Source organism: Amblyomma maculatum, unplaced genomic scaffold (assembly GCF_055883805.1).
Source record: "Amblyomma maculatum isolate TAMU_Amacu unplaced genomic scaffold, ASM5588380v1 scaffold_13, whole genome shotgun sequence".
Classification (NCBI taxonomy): domain Eukaryota; kingdom Metazoa; phylum Arthropoda; class Arachnida; order Ixodida; family Ixodidae; genus Amblyomma; species Amblyomma maculatum.
In genome coordinates, this window is record NW_028146738.1 from 4,998,662 (window position 1) to 5,018,171 (window position 19,510).

General features: G+C 45.8%; 2 protein-coding genes across 2 annotated transcripts; both read left to right on the top strand.

Moving 5' to 3' along the window:
- Positions 1-4,902: 4,902 nt before the first annotated feature.
- LOC146172125 (uncharacterized) lies at positions 4,903-9,612 on the top strand. The gene is made up of 5 exons (XM_084585847.1): positions 4,903-5,042; positions 5,234-5,302; positions 7,019-7,097; positions 7,223-7,523; positions 9,213-9,612. The coding sequence occupies exons 3-5, from the start codon at positions 7,076-7,078 to the stop codon at positions 9,601-9,603; spliced, it is 714 nt and encodes a 237-aa protein (XP_084441973.1). The 5' UTR covers positions 4,903-5,042; positions 5,234-5,302; positions 7,019-7,075; the 3' UTR covers positions 9,604-9,612.
- A 338-nt stretch (positions 9,613-9,950) lies between these two features.
- LOC146172126 (uncharacterized) lies at positions 9,951-12,449 on the top strand. Its single transcript, XM_084585977.1, has 7 exons — positions 9,951-9,956; positions 9,999-10,169; positions 10,399-10,501; positions 10,985-11,068; positions 11,135-11,371; positions 11,773-11,944; positions 12,006-12,449. The coding sequence occupies exons 1-7, from the start codon at positions 9,951-9,953 to the stop codon at positions 12,160-12,162; spliced, it is 930 nt and encodes a 309-aa protein (XP_084442103.1). The 3' UTR covers positions 12,163-12,449.
- Positions 12,450-19,510: the final 7,061 nt, after the last annotated feature.

Genomic DNA, 19,510 nt, shown 5'->3' on the forward strand with positions numbered 1-19,510 from the left:
GAATCCCTGGGGCGCATGTTTGGTCGTATTTTTATTGATATACGATGGACATTTCTTTCCGGATCGGTCATTGCAGGCCCCAACACATTAAGCGTCAGCTGATCAATCTCTTGGATAAGACAGGCGCGATCCTCGGCTCGTAACTAAGAAATTTCAAAGAAAACCAACAACCTTCGGACAAAGTTATGGTATAGGAGTGATGGCGCCACCCCTCTTCGTTGGCCGGTGACCGTGCGCATTAAAGCTACCCAAGTACGGAATGTGGCTTTGTTTCTAATCTTCAGCAGACGGTTTCCTTTCCCGGCACGGTAAGGAGCCAAGTATAAGATCACTTGAAACGATAAGTGGAGGTACCACTTTCCGGAGAAGTCGACAAAAATCTCCAACAGGTCTGTGGAGGATGTTTCTGGCCATGGGAGGTGGCGTGCCACCATGAACAATTTCAGGTGGTTTAAACAGTTCTTAGAATATTTTATGCAGGTCGTCACAAAACTGGCCACCCTTTTACGGATGTTTGATGTCGACGTGGCTGCAGTAGCATTGCTCCTGGCAAATCCGGGAACAGCTCTCTCAACAGCATTGAGCACATCATGTCCTCTGTATTATCCAGAATGGAGAGGCGTTGTTGTTGTTGCCTCCAGCCACCACACACGAACCGATAGAAATCTTGGCAGGGATTTTGTGTCCGATTAATAGAATAGTTGAGATACATACGGTACTTTTTGCATTGACGTGACCGTGGTTCCGGCCGAGGACCAGGCAGACTATCCAGCAGCTCAAGACAGAAACGGGTCTCGCGGACGCCGGCGAGCGAACGCTGCCAAAGGCATCGAAGCGGCGGCGCCGGCGGAGGAGTGACCCTTTGTCTACTGCTCTGGCGGGCAACCTTCCCTCCTCCCTCCCTATTCGGGACGGAGACCTTTCGGGCCTTAATTTCCCTTGGCGTCCTCAGCGGCGCTAGCAGGGAACATGTCCTTGTGTGGAACGGACCAGAGGTGGGTCACCAAGGAGCCTTGACCCCGCTCGCCGAATTCTCGAAGAAGGGGGTAACCTTCTTAAAATTACGAGGGGGAAATGACTGCCGCCAGCGGGCGACTTCGTGGGCTGTGTAGACGTGGGCTGTTTAGACAAGATCTCCACCACCAGCACATCGCCACCGACAGCAGAGACGTTTGCCCTCACCGCCAAAAAATGTGAGAGGAAGTTCGAGCACCGTCCTCGGCAATGGGCGGTACATCAAGTGATCTCTTGTGCCCCACTGATTGGACTACACCGGTTGCACTCTTTTCCCCAGCAAGGGAAGTGGGGACAACCGATCGTATTTAAACGGTGGAAATTGTCTCCACAGAGAGCTCTGTTTTCTTTTTCCTACCTGTAAATATTTCATCATGCAAAAAATGTATAAAACAATCTTCTTCGCCTCTCCTTCCTGGCTGCTTCTGGTCCGTCGTCTCTGCTCTGTACGATTCCACTGCGGTGAAGCCTAGGCCCCCGAACCCGGATCACATCAGCATGCTGCAGTGCAGCAGCCAGATATGAGAAGGATATCCCAGTTATGAACTCAGTGAAATGGAGCTCAATAAATCGCCGTCCTTGGATCGCGTCATCTGCAGCGGAAACACGAAGATGAACATTGCTGAGACGATGACAACAGTCGGTAAAAAGACAGCCTTGATGGAGCAGCTGAAAGTCCATTTTGGCCGGCGGGAAATAACTTGCATTTGATCAGGACCCTACGTGCGTAAGAAACAGAAACGTGCGTAAGAAAAAGGAAGTGTTATCTTTTATTGTTAAGAGAAATTTTGAGACGCTTAAAATTATGTGCATAGTTGTCTTTATGCTTTAGTACACATGGGCTATCATACGAGGCGTAGTGTATAGCTGGAGCCTAATTTTAAGCATTTATGTTTCTCAACTGACATTGATATATCAAATGATATAAACTTTGTAGAAAGAGAAAAAATGAATTATTTAAAACGTGTAGGATAACGTATGTTTACAGAAACAAAGGGGGACACTTGGGGGCGCCGTAGCCCAGAGCCAACTCTGGGTGAAAACTAGTCTTAGCGCCCACAGAAATAGAAGTGAATTTCTCTGACTTCATAGCGCACCTCTTGTTCCCTTTCGTGAAGAGAAACGATTGACGCACTAGAAGAGATTGTGGAAGTATGAAGAGTCATTTCTACGGAGATGTGTTTTTAAGCACCGTGAAATCTACACGTGGGAGTGCCCCAGCCATGGCTCACACAGCATCCATATAAACCGTTGGGCGTTAGCAGTTGTGCGCTTTGAAGAGTATAGGAAAGTATGCTTTGCTATGTCAAAGGCAACCTACCTTTAAAACACCAAAATACATGTTGATAAATGAAGGAGAAATGAGGGTGCTCGTTATAATACGTGAAGGAAAGAAGCCAACAGTCGGCGAGGCCAAGGAAAAGCATTGGGGATTGTATTGATGTCTTTTTTTTTTTAATTTTTACTTCGGTAATCACATAAAATAGTAATGTAATCGGTTTTAGTGGAAAGATAAATAAACACAAAGTAGAAGGAAAAGCAACGTGCCGATGGTGGGAACCGAACCCATGACCTCCGAACATCGCGTCCGCTGCTCTTCCAACTGAGCTACATCGGCCGCTCTACCCCTGCTACTTTCTTGGGTATTAATGTTGTCTGTATACCAACCTTGAGCGTGTTCACCAGCGCCACCCTCAACCATAGCGGTGGACCTGGAACGTCCTGTCTTGCCGCCAGCGTCACGTAGAACGTGATCAAGAGCGAGGACGAAAGCTGTGCTAGAACCCTCTTATGCTATCTATGGTTTCAAGACTGTCAGAACCGAGAACCCCCGTAAGCTACAAGCAGATAAATGAAGGAGAAATGAGGGTGCTCGTTATAATACACGAAGGAAAGAAACCAACAGTCGGCGAGGCCAAGGAAAAGCAAAGACTGTACATAATGAAAAGGGATATAGCCTCGCTGTGGTTCATACTTGATGAGCATATGGCTGCTGCCGTTGCTCATCTCGAGCTCCGGGTGAGGGCGCCGGCGCAGCCAATGGAGTGTCTCCCTGAGAGCCTTAAAGGGCCCCTGAAACGCCATTTACGGCCGTATTTTGATGCTACATGTGTTTAGAGGTGGTCTTAGTGAGCATCGAGATCACATTCAAAAAGCTCTGCGTGTTAGCTATAATTTACAAATAATTTTTGAAAATTGCCACTCGCAGCCGACTTGGGCGACGCACCACCGTGCGTTTTCAGCCGCCCAGCCCATGCGACGTCATTGGGGTTAGCGTTATCATTGGCCATGGCCATATGACGTCACGTGTAAGTTTTGCGATTATAGACTTTAAAATTAGCACTATTCTTCCTGAAAGAAGTATTTTATTCGTTAGTTATTATTGTATATTAAAGAAAGGTAAGAATTCTGCGCGCATGTTGATGGAAATGGAGCACTTCCGGTCGAGAGATCCGTCTGCTCGCAAAAGCACGTGTTGTCCGATTGTCAGTCTTGAAATCTCGCGATCCCAACTGCTGCTGCTTTTTTTTCTGGTCTGCAATGGACCACAATTGCTGTGTAGTTGGCTGCAAAGCCGAGGACAGGAAAGGTGTTATAATGCGACATCGTGTCCCTACAAAGCAAGGTGTCACGCGGGAAAGCTGGCTCCAACGCGTCGGGCTGTCATCGTCGGACAAGCGCCAGGAGCTCAGAGTTTGTGGCCGCCACTTTTCCGCTGACGCATACCAGTACAATCCAAGTTTGGCGCAGCAAACTGGCCTCAACGTGAGACGTCAACGCCTCAAGTCCGACGCTTTGCCGACGCAGTTTCTCCCTGGAATGGTAAGTTTTCTGGGTTGCGAGTTATTGTGGAAACACGCGTAGCATGGCTCGGAGTCTCGCATGGAAGTGCATGAAGCCTAACGCAAGTTTTGCAGGCGCAGATTCCTTCCGCGCAAACCGCTCTTGCGAGAGGACAACAAGGTAATGCGCTGAAAATGTATGAAAGGAAGCTCTCGCCCTGCGGCGCGTGGATAAGGAAAAAAAAAATAAATATAAGGCGAGCTGCGCACATGGAACCATGAATTAACATACAATAACGTGTACGCGATCACAACAATCGTAGTATAGGGTTAGGGTGGTCGACTGCTGTGCCCAAGGCACAGCGGCCGCTTTTCGACGGAAGCGCATGCAAGCAAGGTGCCCGCGTACCGGTGCGGACAAAAGTAAATGGAGCACGCTTTTTCTTCTATCATTTTTCACTCGGTGCATATTGAAATTGGTAGTCGTGGTATGTGTGGACAGGTAGTAGACACAAGTGCCCTTTCACGGACAAATATTTCCTGATCTCCAGTGCGGAAGGCATTATTTTAATTTGACTGAAAAAGCCTAACTGCTCCGTTTACTTACGTCCGCACCTGTACATGTGCTGTGCGATGTCACTCAGTGCTGTGCGGCGCCGCGTCTGAGTCGAATTTGGGGCGTTGAACCCCATAAACCAAACCTGACTTGTAAAAAAAAATACCAGCACACTTGTAACAATACAGACCAACTGCACCCCCCCCCCTCATCCACCTAAAGAAATGCTTATTTTACAGTGCGCTGTCCAATCTTGATCTTTGCCTTTTAACACATGTATATGCATGTCTTTCTTATTCATGAAGCGGAAAATTAGCTCATTATGATACAATTAATGAAAGGAGCCAACAGTCGAGTCCAAGGTAAATGTAGGTTTTTTTTTTAATACTTTTGTGGTTGATATTGATCAGAATTAGTCCTGTAACGATTTTAGGGAGAAAGATGATTAAATACAAAGTGGAAGGAAAAATAACATGCGGTATATAGATAAAAAAAAAAAAAGGTATCCCCTATGTTTACCTTGCACTTGCAGACTGTTGACTCCTTTCATTCTCATTCATGTGCAGAATAATAAAACTGCCATTAACACAATGTTGATTACGCACAAATTTCCTTTCTTTTCCTAGCATGGCAAACCATCGCCAGGAAGCCCGAAAGGCCTCAGCACTACACAGGTTTCCTCTGGACAGGTTAGCACTGTGATCACGGTATTATTAACAATGTATATATACTTTTATATGTATATTTATATTTATATTTGTGTATATTTAGGCTTCATATATAACTTTGGAATATGTTGCAGACATATATGATGGCTCAATTGCTAGAAGCTATATAAACTAGCACAACTGTTGCTATATGTCTTTATGCTTTCTTGCAGTTATGTGTTCAACCATTGCTCCAGGCACCTACAGGAGGTAATCCAAATACCACAGATCTTCCTGTAGAGGTGAGAATATTTTAGATAGTTTTTTGTCCAGTGGATGACGCAAGTCTTTTGACATATGTACATGCTTAATTTTCAACTGTACTGAACAAAAGGGTGGCTTTTTGGGCTTGTTGGTGCGTGAACATAGCGAGACTGTAGCGCAAAGCAGGTTTTTAGACCTCATCTTCACCTTCCACCCTAACCGCATTTGCTGGGCCTACCAGCCTCGCAGTAATAAACCTGTACTGCCGTATCATTCCGCACATTCAAAACTCTGTAAAAAGAGCCATCGTCAGCATGTGTTTCCAGAACTCTCTGAAAAAGTCGTGTATCCACAAGATAACTGAAAGTTTTAAAGAGCAATCCACAAGGTTGACTAATGCTGGGTATCCTGCCGATGTCCAGGTATCTGTCGCCGAGAAACTTCTGAGAAAATTCAATAGTAATCAGTGTCAACAGCCTCCGTTGTCCGATGGAAGAAACCGCTTTGTTGTTATGCCGTATATGCACAGAATTTCATATAATCTAAAGAGAATTGGACGTAGGGCAAACACAAGTGTCGTATTTTCAGCTCCAAAAAAACTCGCTTCCTTGTGCAAGATTGGCAAATCAAACAGTAACAGAGCACGAGCTTGCACGACTCGTCATCTGAAGCCTTACGTCAGTTGCATTGAAGGTGTTGTGTACAAGATACCTTTATCATGCGGTGGCCACTACATCGGACAGACAGGACGGTGCCTAAATCAGCAATTAATGGAACACGCACGTAACGTCAAGAATTGGAAGGGTAGTACTCTTGTTGATCATATTCTTTCTTGTGAATCGAAAACTTGCAAACCGTACTTGGAACAAACAGTTGTGCTAGCAAGAAATTTTGACATGACCACGCGAATGATAATTGAAGCTGAGAAGATAAATGCTTGCGGAGAGACTTGTGTTAGCACTCCGTCTATTAGTTTATGCGATAAAGAACTCTCTTTTCTCCGGCGGTGATACTGTCAGCACAAGTGATTTCCTATCTTTGGCGTATAAATGTGCTGCATGTCTGAAATAAAGATTGTTGGAAGTTAGCGCTCGTGTTGTTCGTTCTTCTCGTGTGTCCTGTCTGCTTTGCGCTACAGTCTCGCTATGTACTGAACAGCTTTGCATTATATTGCATGTGATGGCTCTATTGCCCGAGTAAGTAAGCTATGCAAATTAGTGCAAATGTTATGTCTGCTTCCATGCACAAGCTCGATCATCGCTTGAGGAACCTCCTGGAAGCAATTAAAATGTAGCTCTTCCTGTAGAGATGAGATTATTTTGGAGTTCAAATAGTTAATTTTGTTTAGTGGATGATGCAAAGCTTTGGTGTGCACTGGCGCACCAAAAAAAGAAGCTCTGAGCACATATATTAACTGGATTAACATGGGAGACCCGCCGTTCAAAAATAATGAGCTGTTGGGTTGGTTCATGGAACAGTGTATTAATCTACTGTCCTGCATTGTGTCTTTTGTTTGTGCTGCTAACATGCCTCCAAATTTTTCAGAGCTCTTGAAGCTCCACAAAATACAGCTTGTCTGTGCAAATTTTTTAGTCATATCAGTTCTCCACTTTCATAATATTTGTGTATGTGTAGCAAGTTGACAATGTTTGCATTTTGTTAAGGGCAGTTCACTCTATACAGCACCTGAAAATGAAAGCATGAAAAATTTCAAATCTTCAACCATCATTATAATTATGAATATCTGTCTGCAGGAAGCATCGCAAGCGGGGCCTTCAACTACTCGCACGCATACTGTGGCAACACAGACAATGTGGGAGTGCAATTCTGTTGGTAAGTCATTATTGATAAAGCTGTTGTAGTGTTGCGAAAATGCATTAAAGAGAGCTATATGATTGATTACATTAAACGTAGACGGGGTGCTTGCCAATAATTCTAAATATATGAAATTTTTTCAGGTACACAGGTGTCTATTGGACTTAAATCTCTAGTCAGCACCAAGGTGCAAACAGAGAAGCCTGCCACCAGAGAAGTCGGGGTAGAGGCCGACCAGGGAACCTGTACAGCAAGAAAAACGCACCTAACTGCAACGGTACTTGATCCGCTACCACCTGTGCCAGGGCATTTTCAGCCTCCTCGTGGCTCAACACCCATCCCGATGGAAGTAGATGACTCTGTGTGCACCGAAGACGACAACGAGCCGCTAACTGCAGGCAGGGACCTGAGTTATGTGCTGCCATCTGATGCCAGCTTCTTCAGGTATTAGTATTTCCACTTCAACAGAGTTTCAATATTTAAAAACAAAAGCTCCAGCTGCAGACAGTCATGATATAGTGCATTACACTGCAACTGTAGATCGGTTGCACTTATTCAAGCTAGCTCAATGACATACAAGTAAGTGTCTAGTAGGAGCATAAAAGTATTCAAAATTTCCTAGTTTAGTTCTTCAACAGCATAAAAGCAGATGTCAAACGAAGATATAGAAGCATACTACATTTTTAGTCTGTGCTTAAATTTCCTTGTCCCTGTTCGTGCTGTTTCTCCTTTGAAATGGATGTCACCTAACTTTTCATCTACTGCAGCAGATCCAAGTAGTGCATGTTCACAATTATTTCAGCCAAATCAGATGCAGACTTGAACTTTCAAATACCATGCAGTTCAACGAATAATGTTGCAAAGTTCATCTAAAGCCCTTGCTAGCTTCATTCTTGGAGTGTTTCAAAGACAGGATCAAGACTGCAATACCCCACAGTGCACGGGATGGAGGGCTTGGCTGCAATATGGGAAATGTAGTTTTGCAAGTTGTGCACAAACAAGCATATAACGCAGTGGTGACATAGCATCGATGTCATAGCCTCCTTCCTTGTTCTTAGGAGTGTGCATGTTGGGATGTGAAGAATATATGCAGGATGGCAGGAGCCATTAGTCTGCTTCCCTGTAGTGTGCGGGACGTTCATGGTGGGGCCAAGAAGCAGAAAAGGGAGTTTAAATATATCTGAATTATGGCATTCCATACTAATCATGTAAATAAGTGAACAAAATGCAAAGCTGGGAGCTTGATTAGAAAGGGGCCTATACCGGGCTACGGTAGCTTCATTGGGAAGTGCTTGGTACCCTTTCCTGTGGTCTGGTAGTTACTGCTATCACTGGCCGCATGTTAGAACAGAACTTCTTTCAGCCACTTTTGTGCATTTGCTGGCTATGGCAGGCAAGAAAATTTGTCATTTCAGCACTGTTCATTAGGCAAAAAAAGAAGAAAACGCGACGAAATACATAGACATGACACGTATGCTACGTCACCTATGTGTCACATGTTCACTCATTCAAACCTGCAAATATACCCTTCCGGTGACCAGTCAATTCGAGTGATAGCGTTCATAACTCTCATGCATGGCTTGACATGATTAAGGATGTGGTAATACTCACAATGGGTCAACAAATATTGCCTTGATGAGTCTACAGAGACCATGCCTCATACATACCTTGCACACCACTAATCTCGGACGTGGTGTTAGGATATTCACAGTTGCTTCAGCTAGCAAAAGGCAAATTTTTCCTTACATAATATGGTCATGTTTTGTCTGCCTAGTGTACATTAGTGCTGTCTTTAGAGCTACTATGGAGCCATCACATGCACTTTGCCGTTTAATTTTGCACAAATATTTGAACAAGTCACTAAGATGCACAAGGATATTTGATTCTGTTGTGAAAAAAAATATAAGTTGCGTAGCCATAAAGTGTACCTAATTTTCCATGGCATTTTTCTGTTCCCTGTTGATAGACCGAAAAAAAAACTGCATACCTACAATAAACTTTGACAGCACCTTTATTTAGTACATTTTACAGCCAAGACATTCCGAGATGAACATCCACGGCTGCTACGTATTAGTTCATAATATTAACAATCACATGGCACTAATCGCTGATGTCACTGCACTTCTTTTTCAGCGACTATCAGCAAGAAACGGCCCAGTCAGAGATTGAGGAACCCCTTTACAAAGAGCGGAAATTCATTGTGTTCGAGGGTTGCCTGCGGCAGCTTCTTGAGACCTGCACAATGTGCGGGCAAACAAGAACCCTTTACTTCAGCATAGTGGGAAGCCTTGTGACTGTGAAGGGGACATGCTCACTGCAGCATTCTTTCCTCTGGAAAAGCCAGCCACTGGTTGAAGGAAAGGCAGCCGGAAATGTCCTCCTGGCTGCAGGCATCTTGTTCTCTGGCTGCGGTATAGCTTCGGTTCTTCGGTTCCTGCAATCCATCGGGGTGCAAGGCATCACAGAGAGGACCTACTTCAACTACCAACGGGCATACTTGCTACCTGCCATAAATGAGGTTTGACAATAAGAATATCTCTCATACAACATTCAAGTCAAAGTATATGTTAATAACTGCATAACTAGAGGTCGCATCCTTTCATGACAACAATTTGAAGCTACAATGCAACATATAAAACACATAAAATGCTTCATATATGCAACAGCGGAGGCATTGCAGTGCAATGCACCTGCTATTGCACATCTCTGTTGCCTTTGGCTACATGTTTAATAAACCAGCTGCATGCTCTAGTACTGAAGGCATAATTTTTGCAATATATATTTTGTAGTAAATGTGCTGTGAGAAAAGTGAAAAGCAATGCAGCATTTGAAACCTGCCCCCCTCATCCTAATATGCACTAAGGCAACCACATGACTGCAAGTTTGTAGCCTCTAAATTGAACATCTCCTTCTTTGCAGCTTTTTCAGCAAAGGCAAGCAGAACTTGTTAGTGAGCTTGGGACAACAACAGACCTGGCAGGGGATGGTCGCTGTGACTCGCCAGGCTACAGCGCAAAGTACATGACTTACAGTGTACTGGCTGTGCAGAATGGAGCCATTTTGCACACAGCACAAGTTCAAGTCGGTGAGGTAAGCCCGAGTCAGAACAATATAATGATTCTTTCCCAAATCAATTCCATGCTTGAATTTCCTGCCCTGCTTCAATGACTAAAGTGATGCCACACCCTAAACTTCAGCCAATAATGAAGAGCACGCGCAAGGCCACTGAACAAGAAATTCAAACATGGCACAGAACTGGTTTTGGAATCATAATTTCTAACCATTTTTATAATATGCTAACTACTGTTCACTTGTGCAGTCACCAGAGGTGCCAAACAGTGTTTCGATGGAGAAACAAGGCCTGATCAAGTGCTTGGCAGCAGTGGAAGACATTGGAATCGGCATTTCTTCACTGACTACAGGTACCATCCAATGTTCTTGCACATGTTAGTCTTCATTACAATAATATATGTCAATGTCACCATCATTTCATCAAGTGTTTAGTCTGATTTATGGGGTCCAATAAACCAAATTAACTCTATAGCTATGAAAGGCGCCATACTAAAGATTTCAGAATAATTTTGACTCCCGGTTATTTAATGTGCCCTGAAGTAACCCAGATGCTTTGTGTTTATCCTCCACCGAAACAGGGCAGCTGCAGTTGGGAGTAAACACGAGTCTCCTGGCTCTGTAAGTGGCAAGAATTAAACCAGCAGAATAAACATTTAGCTTGTCTTACTCTTGCAGATAGATACAAACTGGCCCAATTTATAGCTGTGATTACACAAATAGTCTGAGATTAATGTACTATCATTAAAAAGTGCTGTGTTAACCTCTGCTCTTACCATTTTGAATGGGCCTCACAGTTCCTTTTCTCCCTTTTCTTTATTTTTTTTTCTTCATAGACCGGCACCCAGCCATCAGGCGGTACTGCAGGACAAGCAGACCAGGCATGAAGCACTGGTTCGATGTCTGGCATATTGCTAAAGGTAAAGAACCATATTTTCTCCTCTCCTTGACAAGCTTGTAAGCATCTCTTTCCTCATGAAATGTAGGTCTCAAGAAGAAACTTCTTGCCGCCAGCCGCAAGCATGTGATTCTTGCAAGGTGGATTCAGTGCGTTATCAATCACCTCTACTACGTGGCTCGATTGGGCAAGGGGAATGAGGAAGTGGTAATCAGCATGTGGAGAAGCTTGCTAAATCATGTTTGCAACAAGCATCACGGACATGATGGTCCTTACAAGCAGTGCCTACATAAGCCACTTCAGGACAGAAAATGGCTGAAACCAAGTATGTAGCACTTCAGATCCTATATAGAATATCTATACAGCTCTTTTCGCATGACAGTGGTGGGATTGGTGATGGGCCTCCAGTAGTAAGCTGTGTGTCTCTTTCTCAGCACACATCAGGTGAAACCAGTTATGCCTGTGCACATTAGCTGGTAGGTAGCCTGTGAAAATTTGGCAGCAGCCTCGGCCTTCTTGCGTTCTCAGCCCTAGGTAGCTGGAATACATAGTATTTTAGGGCAGCCTTGGTGCAATTTAATCAAAACCTGTTAGTCTGTAGCAGCACGTAGGAGGCTTATTGCAAAGGTAGTTTGGCACAATCGGCGCAGTATTCCCACCACTGTAATGATAACATGGCATTCAAGCGTATTGGCTAATAACCCAATATAAACAATCCATTTCTAGCATCACAAGCATTCCTGGAGCTAAAGAAAATCGTGGAGAGCCCACTGCTGCTTCGAGACTTGAAACAAATTTCTCCAAATGCACAGACATTTTCACTGGAGTCATTCCACAGCGTGCTCAACCGATTTGCTCCAAAGTCAAATGCTTATTCAGAAGAAGGGATGCAAGAAAGGTACATAAGCAACAAAGAGCAGCGAGAAAACAAGAGTCACATTGCCTGCTTTATTCTTCAGGACTCGCCTGGCTGTGCTGCATTTTAACGAAAATGTTTCAAGGCAACAAGCTTCCACCCGGGCTGGCGAGGAACGGTGGAAAGTGAAAACTTCTAAAGCAAGGAGGGGTCACTTCACTGTGAGTCAAGTGAAGGAGGAGCCAAGCTACAGTAAGTAAGCCCAGCAATGAAAACTGATCACTAGTTTGTGCAAATATGATTCACAATGCAACAGTCGAGCCCACTTAAACGAACATGATATCATGCATGTTCACAGCTGTGCATTTCATGTTAGACGGTGCAATAGCTCTAATGGGTATTTTGATAATTTTACCCTTGAATGAACCATGGTTTTTGCTTAGAAGTGTTATTCAATCTCAACTGTATTTCCTCTCCAGGGGCTAATGTGTTTTTTTGCTGGGGATAAATACTACAGTACAAGAGTGAAGTCTATTTCAAGCTCTTGCTTACTTAATAGGGATATGGTGTAGTATAGGCAGCTCTAAGATGTATGCTAAGAGAGGACTGCTTCCTTCTTTTTGCACAGACTATGTTGAAGCACTGCTGCAGGACACGCTGGAGCGCGCACGACGCTCATATAAAGAAAGCTTCCAGAAGAGGCCCCAACCCACTCCTCATCACATGACTGCAATGTATGAAAGGCCAGAAAAAGCTGACCTCATAGCCTCCAAAAAAAAGCCGGTATGCAAGCACAGCCACCCCGAGAGCCATGAGCAATGCCACAGAGTAAGACTAAGCTGTTCTGCCCGCTCACTACTGACAAAAACCAACATGCCAGGATGTTTGGTTTGTGGGGTTTAACGTCCCAAACCGACTCAGGCTATGAGAGACACCGCAGTGGAGGACTCTGGAAATTTCGACCAACCACCTGGGGTTCCTTAATGCGCACTGACATCCCACAGCACACGAGCGCCCAGCTTTTCGCCTCCACTGATTGATTGATTTGACCAGAACGGCTACTCTGGATTTGTTGCCTTTGCCGCTGACGTAGGCTCGGTAGTTTAGCTGATTTATGCAGTTTGTGCCTGTTTCTTGAAGCATTATTGCTATGGGTAGGGTTTCTTCTTGAGCTATATTGCTGTAAGAGTGATTTCTTGCTCTTATAGCCTCTGCAGTTCCATTGTAATATTGTGGTGGAGTTCGAGTGTTTTTCTTGATGCGATATGGTTTGTCCTTACTGTTGTGGCTGTCCATTTTGTTCTGCCATTAAGCATTCTACATCGTTCGCAAGTTTTTTTCGGAAATTATTGAACTCGTCAGCTAGGCACTACAAATGGCTTCCATGGCCTGCTTCATCTCTATGATTATGCTCTCTGTTCTGTCTATTCTGCTGTTCGTGTCTCTCATTGTTGCTTCAAGTGTTTCCTTTGTTACAAAGTTGTTTTCTGGTTTCTCTGCACACCTTCACTTGGTGGGTGGAGGTTTGTTGGAGCTTGTCTTTCCCCCATTGTCGTTTGGTGTTCTAGGGGAGTGTTTGGATGTGGAGGAGGAATCATTTGTTTCTTTTAGAGGAGTGACAGTGGGTACTGCAGTATTTTTAGGAGTGTGGATTTCCTGTCTGAGCACCGAAAAGTGGCCGCCGAGGTTGGGATTTGATCCCGCATCCTTGGGCACAGTAGTTGAGCACCATAACCCCTGCACCACACTGGCGGGGCTAACATGTCAGGATGTCTAGCGAGATGAAAGCAAAAATTACGACGATTCAACGCTGCTGAACCAAATATTGAGCGAAAGCATTAGCAGCGGGTGACCGAGCGTTCTTCTTCTCTTTGTTTTCTTCCTCAGCCCGTATATAAAGCCCCGCTTTAACCAAGGCGTATGAACGTGCCTTAGTGGCCTATAGGGGTAACGTGAATGCCAGGGTCCTAGCAGGCTGATTCTGACATAACCGTCCCATGTGGAACGACAGACCCAAGTTGGCAGCTTCTGCAGACCACTTGAGTTCGTAGCCCACGGACGCTGCAATGCTAGGATTCGAAAAAGCACCTATGGTTGTCGGCATCGCACAGTACATGGGTGCCATGCATTCATCAAAACACGGCTGTTATGGTTGAAATCAAATGTGGGTCCCCCAGCCCAGTAGTCAAACACCTTAGCCACTGAGCCACCTTGCCTGAAACGGTGAGCAGTCAACTTCATGATGGCAATGGATTTTGTTGGGACAAGGGCAGCTTTGGCCAAAGAGCATCCTGACATAAGGTTTCGGAACTTTTTCATGAATGGATGAGATGAAAGAGACATTTTGTTCCAAATTCAGAAGCAGCTGTTTGGTTGCATTCAGCTACTCGATACGGCATCAAAGAAATCTTCCTAATACCCATCTCCAAACTCAGACATCTAAGCAAACGCGGAGGGACCTGTCAGTTAATTACATGGTGTAGTAACCCAGAAGAGAACTGCATGATGCTGATCTCAGTGACATGACAAGCTGCTTCTATTTTGTGTGAATGCCTCTTGCAACCTGTGTAGAGGTTTCCTGACACCATGTAATATGAAGTGAAGGCAGATGAATGACGGGTGCCAGATCCTCCTGCTCCAGGGGTGAATGCTCTACTGCAAAGGATTGAAGCTTTCCACCACCAGCTTCAGAAGCTAGACAATAAGGCAGTAAAGATGATAGCAACACTGCAGTTCAAGTTGCCGTCCGAGCAGCCGAAGGCAACCGTTAGAGAATGCTACCATATCAGGAACAAGAGAGCCTCTGTATCAGCATAGAACATCGACTACAGCCGCACTTCAAAGTACCGCAAGTAATGAGAAGCAATGCTTATTTTGTCAGACAAAAAGTAAGCAGAGGACTGCAAGTCTCACAGAATAAGCGTATCCAAGGAGGAAAAAACTCCTAAGATGGGCCACTGTTTTTGTTGCTTAAAGCGAGAACACCTGATAAAGGACTGTAGAGGTTGCATCAAATGTGATTGATGTTCAAGACATTCCAAGTCTATGTGCAGTCTGAACTACCAAGGTTGAGATCGAGAAAGTCTAGCTTGCACCGGTGAGCTTTACATTGAAGCAGACTGACTGCTAAAATAGCAGGGATGATCCAAGGCATTGGGACTGATCTAGAAGACTGAAAGGCATGTTCCATTTAAGTCTCATGGTAGTATCCATTTTACCAAGCAGAATGAAGCCATAAGCACTTTGCAACTTCGGGCTGTAGCAAAGTTATAAACATGACCCGTTGGGTGTGGTTTGAGCAAAGATCTTTTTGCAAGTCCTGTGGAATGCCAATCTTCACTAAGCTCACTGCCGTAACATTTAAAAAAGGTTTTTTTTAACGATATTTATTGCCTCAGGGCATCAGTAAGGTATGAGATGAAGAATGAGCTAATGATTAAATGAATGGGAAAAGGTTGGCTGATTTTATGAAGTCCAAGAGTGAACGATGATGTGGTCCCTCAGTCCAAGTGAGATACGAGGCAGGATTGTTGGCTGAAAGGCCAGCTATCGTCAAGTGCCGGATACGTGTTGGTTTCAAAGCTGGGCAGACCTACAGCAAATGGTGAATGCCGGCTTCAACATTTCCGTCATTACATATCGGACACCCTGGGTGGGGATATAAGTATCAGAAATGAGACAAATGAGACCACGTCCGAGTGACAGCTGGTGTGATGGCAACCCCTACCCGGATCCTCTTAAGCGCAACCTCCTCTGCATGGGTGAGACCGCAAGGGAGGAATACCGCACACTGAGGGATAAGAGCACGTGTGCGACACCAGAGGTGTTCCTCTCTTGATAAAAGGAGGGTAGCGTCGTCCACATCAAGGAGCCATGGTAATGATGAATCTTGGGTCATGAGGCGCGTCGCTAAATCAGCTTGACTTTGTGCAGGCAGAAGGTCCCGTGGGACCCACTCAACACGTACTGACTGCGGGATGCGCGCCGCAAGATGGTGAATGTCATGACATATTTTTGGGCAACGGCTGACACATCAGAGTAAACGTACCGCTTGAAGTGCGTCAGTGCGAATGACAACTTGGGCCGTAGGGAGCATAGTAATGGTGGCCACGAAGCAGAGCGCCTCCTGAACTGCCACGAGCTCAGTGCAGAAAGATGTAGGTTGTTCCGAAAGTTTAAACGTTGATGTCTGATTCAGGCTAGGTCTCAGCAGACTAAATTGCTGTTTTTGCTTCACAGACTTGTATGCTTGCATCCACGTACATTACAATGGATCGGTGGAAATGGAGTGGTAAAGTGGCCGCACTTCATGACTTTAGCATACCAAGATTTGTTGCTGCAGGACTGGAAGGCGGCATTGAGCTTCACATATTTGCCGGTGCAGGCCTGAGAGCTGCAGGGCTGTAGCATATGTGTGCGTACATGAAGCTAACGGAACAGCTTGGACAGCTCTGTTGCCTGCCAAGATGAGATTGGTGCCATTGAAACTAATGAAATTGGCAAAACAGGAATTGATATCAGTGTTGATAGCAGAAGGATGTACAGTTACTATACCCCATGGAGAATATTGTTATAGACCAGATGAATAATGAAGATGAGGAACTCTGGAGTAGGTGGACGAAGAAGAAGGGAGTGTGAGTGGAAGTGCCGCCTGTTTTGTGTGCACTGTTCCTTGGTCTCAGAAATGTTGTGCAACGTAGAGACATCAAGAGTGTTACACTTTTGGTGGAGAGTGCGGTTTCGATCCCGCTGCATTTCACCATTGACACACCCCTGGAGCCTCATCGTAGCCACTGCCTTGCTGGACTCCCGCCACTGATCGTTACAATGCCGCCACTGACTCAGCCTAGCCCAGTGCTTCTCGCCACTTTAAATCAGGTGAGTTCCGGCCTTCAACCCTACCGAAAGCCTCGTCCTTTCGCTGGCACAGCGGAAGAAGACGTTGACGACTGGCTTCGCCACTCAGCTCGACAATGTCGTTTTCTTCCTAACTGACACTGCCCTTGCCTGGTATGAAAACCATGGGGACACGCTGACGACATGGGACCGCTTTGTCACTGAACTTGCACAGTGTTTCGGCGATTCATCAGCGCGCAGGAAGTAGGCTGAGCAGACCCTCGCCCATCGTGCCCAACTACCTGGTGAGACCTGCACTACTTATACCGAAGCGGTCCTCAAATTGTGCAGGACTATCGACTCTCGCATGTCCGATGAGAACAAAGTTGGCCATCTTTTGAAAGGCATCGCAGATAATGTCTGCAACTTTCTCATCGCCAAAGATGACATCCCGACTGTTTCCGCTGTCCTCCGTCACATCCGCACATTCGAAGCACTAAAGACCCATCGAGTAACTCGTAAGTTTGGAAGGCTTGCCAATGTGACAACCGTCGCCAACGTTGATGAGCATGTTCCTCTGGACCTTACCTCAACTATCCGGCAGATCATTAGTGAAGAGCTCCTCCAGCTCGATTCCCGCTGCCGGCACCTCACCAGTGTCCTACCGCCCATCTTTTCCATGTGAACCCGCCTACAAGGCGCAATCGCAGCCCGAGTTTTCTTCTGTTCACGCAGCATACCCTGCCTCTTTCGATGAATGATCGCGGCAACATTTCGCAAGCCCAGTTTCTTCTAGACATCCTGACTTTCGGCCGTGAAGACCTAGGCGAGGACCCCGGTTCACAGATCAGCACGAACCTGGCTTTTATCGACAGCATAACATCGAACCCTTTCAGGACAAACCCCTTCTTCGGTCTAATCCTGTCTGTTACCGGTGTGGAACCCCGGGTCATATTTCAAGACAATGCCGCCGTCGTACACCTTCGCGGTATGACCGATCAACGTATCCAGACACAACCAGTGATCACCCAGTTGACTCCCCTCGGTACTGTTCGTCTCGTCCACACAGCCAGTTTAAGCCCGGTGGCGTACACAACCACTCCCCGCTATTCGTGCCCGTCGCTCGCTGTCCCCGTGGCGTCGTTCCCACTCACCTCCTCCAGAAAACTAGGCGCCATGGCCGGTGGGGGTGAGGCCGCCAGTGAAAGCTCGCTATTCACAGAAATGCCTCCTTTTGTAACTATGCTCAAAAATAGGATCCGTGCGTTTGTTGACGGTATTTCTACAATGCCGTTAGTGGACACGTATGCAACAATATCGATTATGAGTTTAACATTTAAAAAATTCCTGGGACCCAAATTTTCTTGGGACAGAAATGAAATTTTCATAGCATTAGTGGCGATTTGTTGTATGCCGTTGGAGTGTCCAGTGCCAAGGTGTGTCTTGGAGGAACCATATTTTCTGCAGAATTCGCCGTTCCACCCCACTTCCACACATGTAATCCTTGGTATAAATTTTCTGCACATGTGTGGCGCCACCGTAGATCAGTGTTGACGGATGCCTACTGCCTGAACGAACCTCGTTTGTGAAGATGTTCTGTGCGTGTGCGATGATACTGTTGTGCCTCCGATGTCTATGTTGTGCATTCCGGTTTAGTGGTGCGATGTCTTCTTCAGATTCCCATCGGCATTTTACCGACGAGGTAAGGGCCGCCCGAGCTCTTATCCTCCTAAGGGGAACCTTTTCCTTAAAGAGGACGCTAAGATGAGAATAGCAGAGCGGGCATCAGAAGGGAGCCTTGTGGGGGGGTGCTTGAGTGTTTGGAACTTCGTGTGTGAGGTGGTCGACTTTTTTCTGCTCAGCGTTCTGAGCATCGTCTTGTGTCCGGTGTACCTGGATGCGTATCTGTTTTTTTATTGAGTGCGTGGATTTCCTGGGTTACACATAGTGTCTTTGTCACTTTCTTTAGTTGTTTAACGGCGGCTAAGGAGTCTGTATAGATGTGGGCTTCTGTTACGGAATCTATTTCATTTATGGCCTCCATAGCAGGCAGTTCTTTTAGCAGCTGGAATGAAGCTTGCCTCTTGCAGTTCAGACATGCCAATATCAGTGGCCTTGGTTATGGATGCACCGCAGCGGAATGTCGCAGCATCCCAAGTGAATGCTCAACTGCGTGGTATTAGTAATTCCCTGAACACCACAGAGCGTGATGCTTTGGAAGATCTGCTGTCGAAGTATTCATCCGTTTCTGACTTCTCGAAAGCCATCAGTTCAAGCTCCTTTCCCGGGTCACACACCACTCATCGCATTGACAACGGTTATGCACACCCAATGTGCCAAAAACCATGTCGTGTGGCGCCATCAGAGTGCAAGGTCATCAATGAGCAAGTACGTGAAATGTGGCACATGGTGGCGCATGTGGCACAGAAAGGTGGCACATGGTAATTTTGTGTAGGTTACCGCCACTTGAATTCAGTCATTAAAAAAGATAGAACGGAACTGCATCATCACCGAGCAGGAATGTCTCGCAGTTGTTTTCGCCATGCAGCGGTTTCGCTGCTACCTGTACGGAGAGCCTTTCGTAGTAGTAACCAATCACCATTCCCTATGCTGGCTACTCAATCTCCGTGATCAGTCTAGTCGCCTAGCCCGCTGGGCACTTCGCTTGCAAGAATACGACTACAACATTTCGTTCAGAAGTGGCCGGGTTGCCACTTGCCGCGACGGAATGCGACGCGGACAACTTTGATCATGACTACCGGATTGCACGTC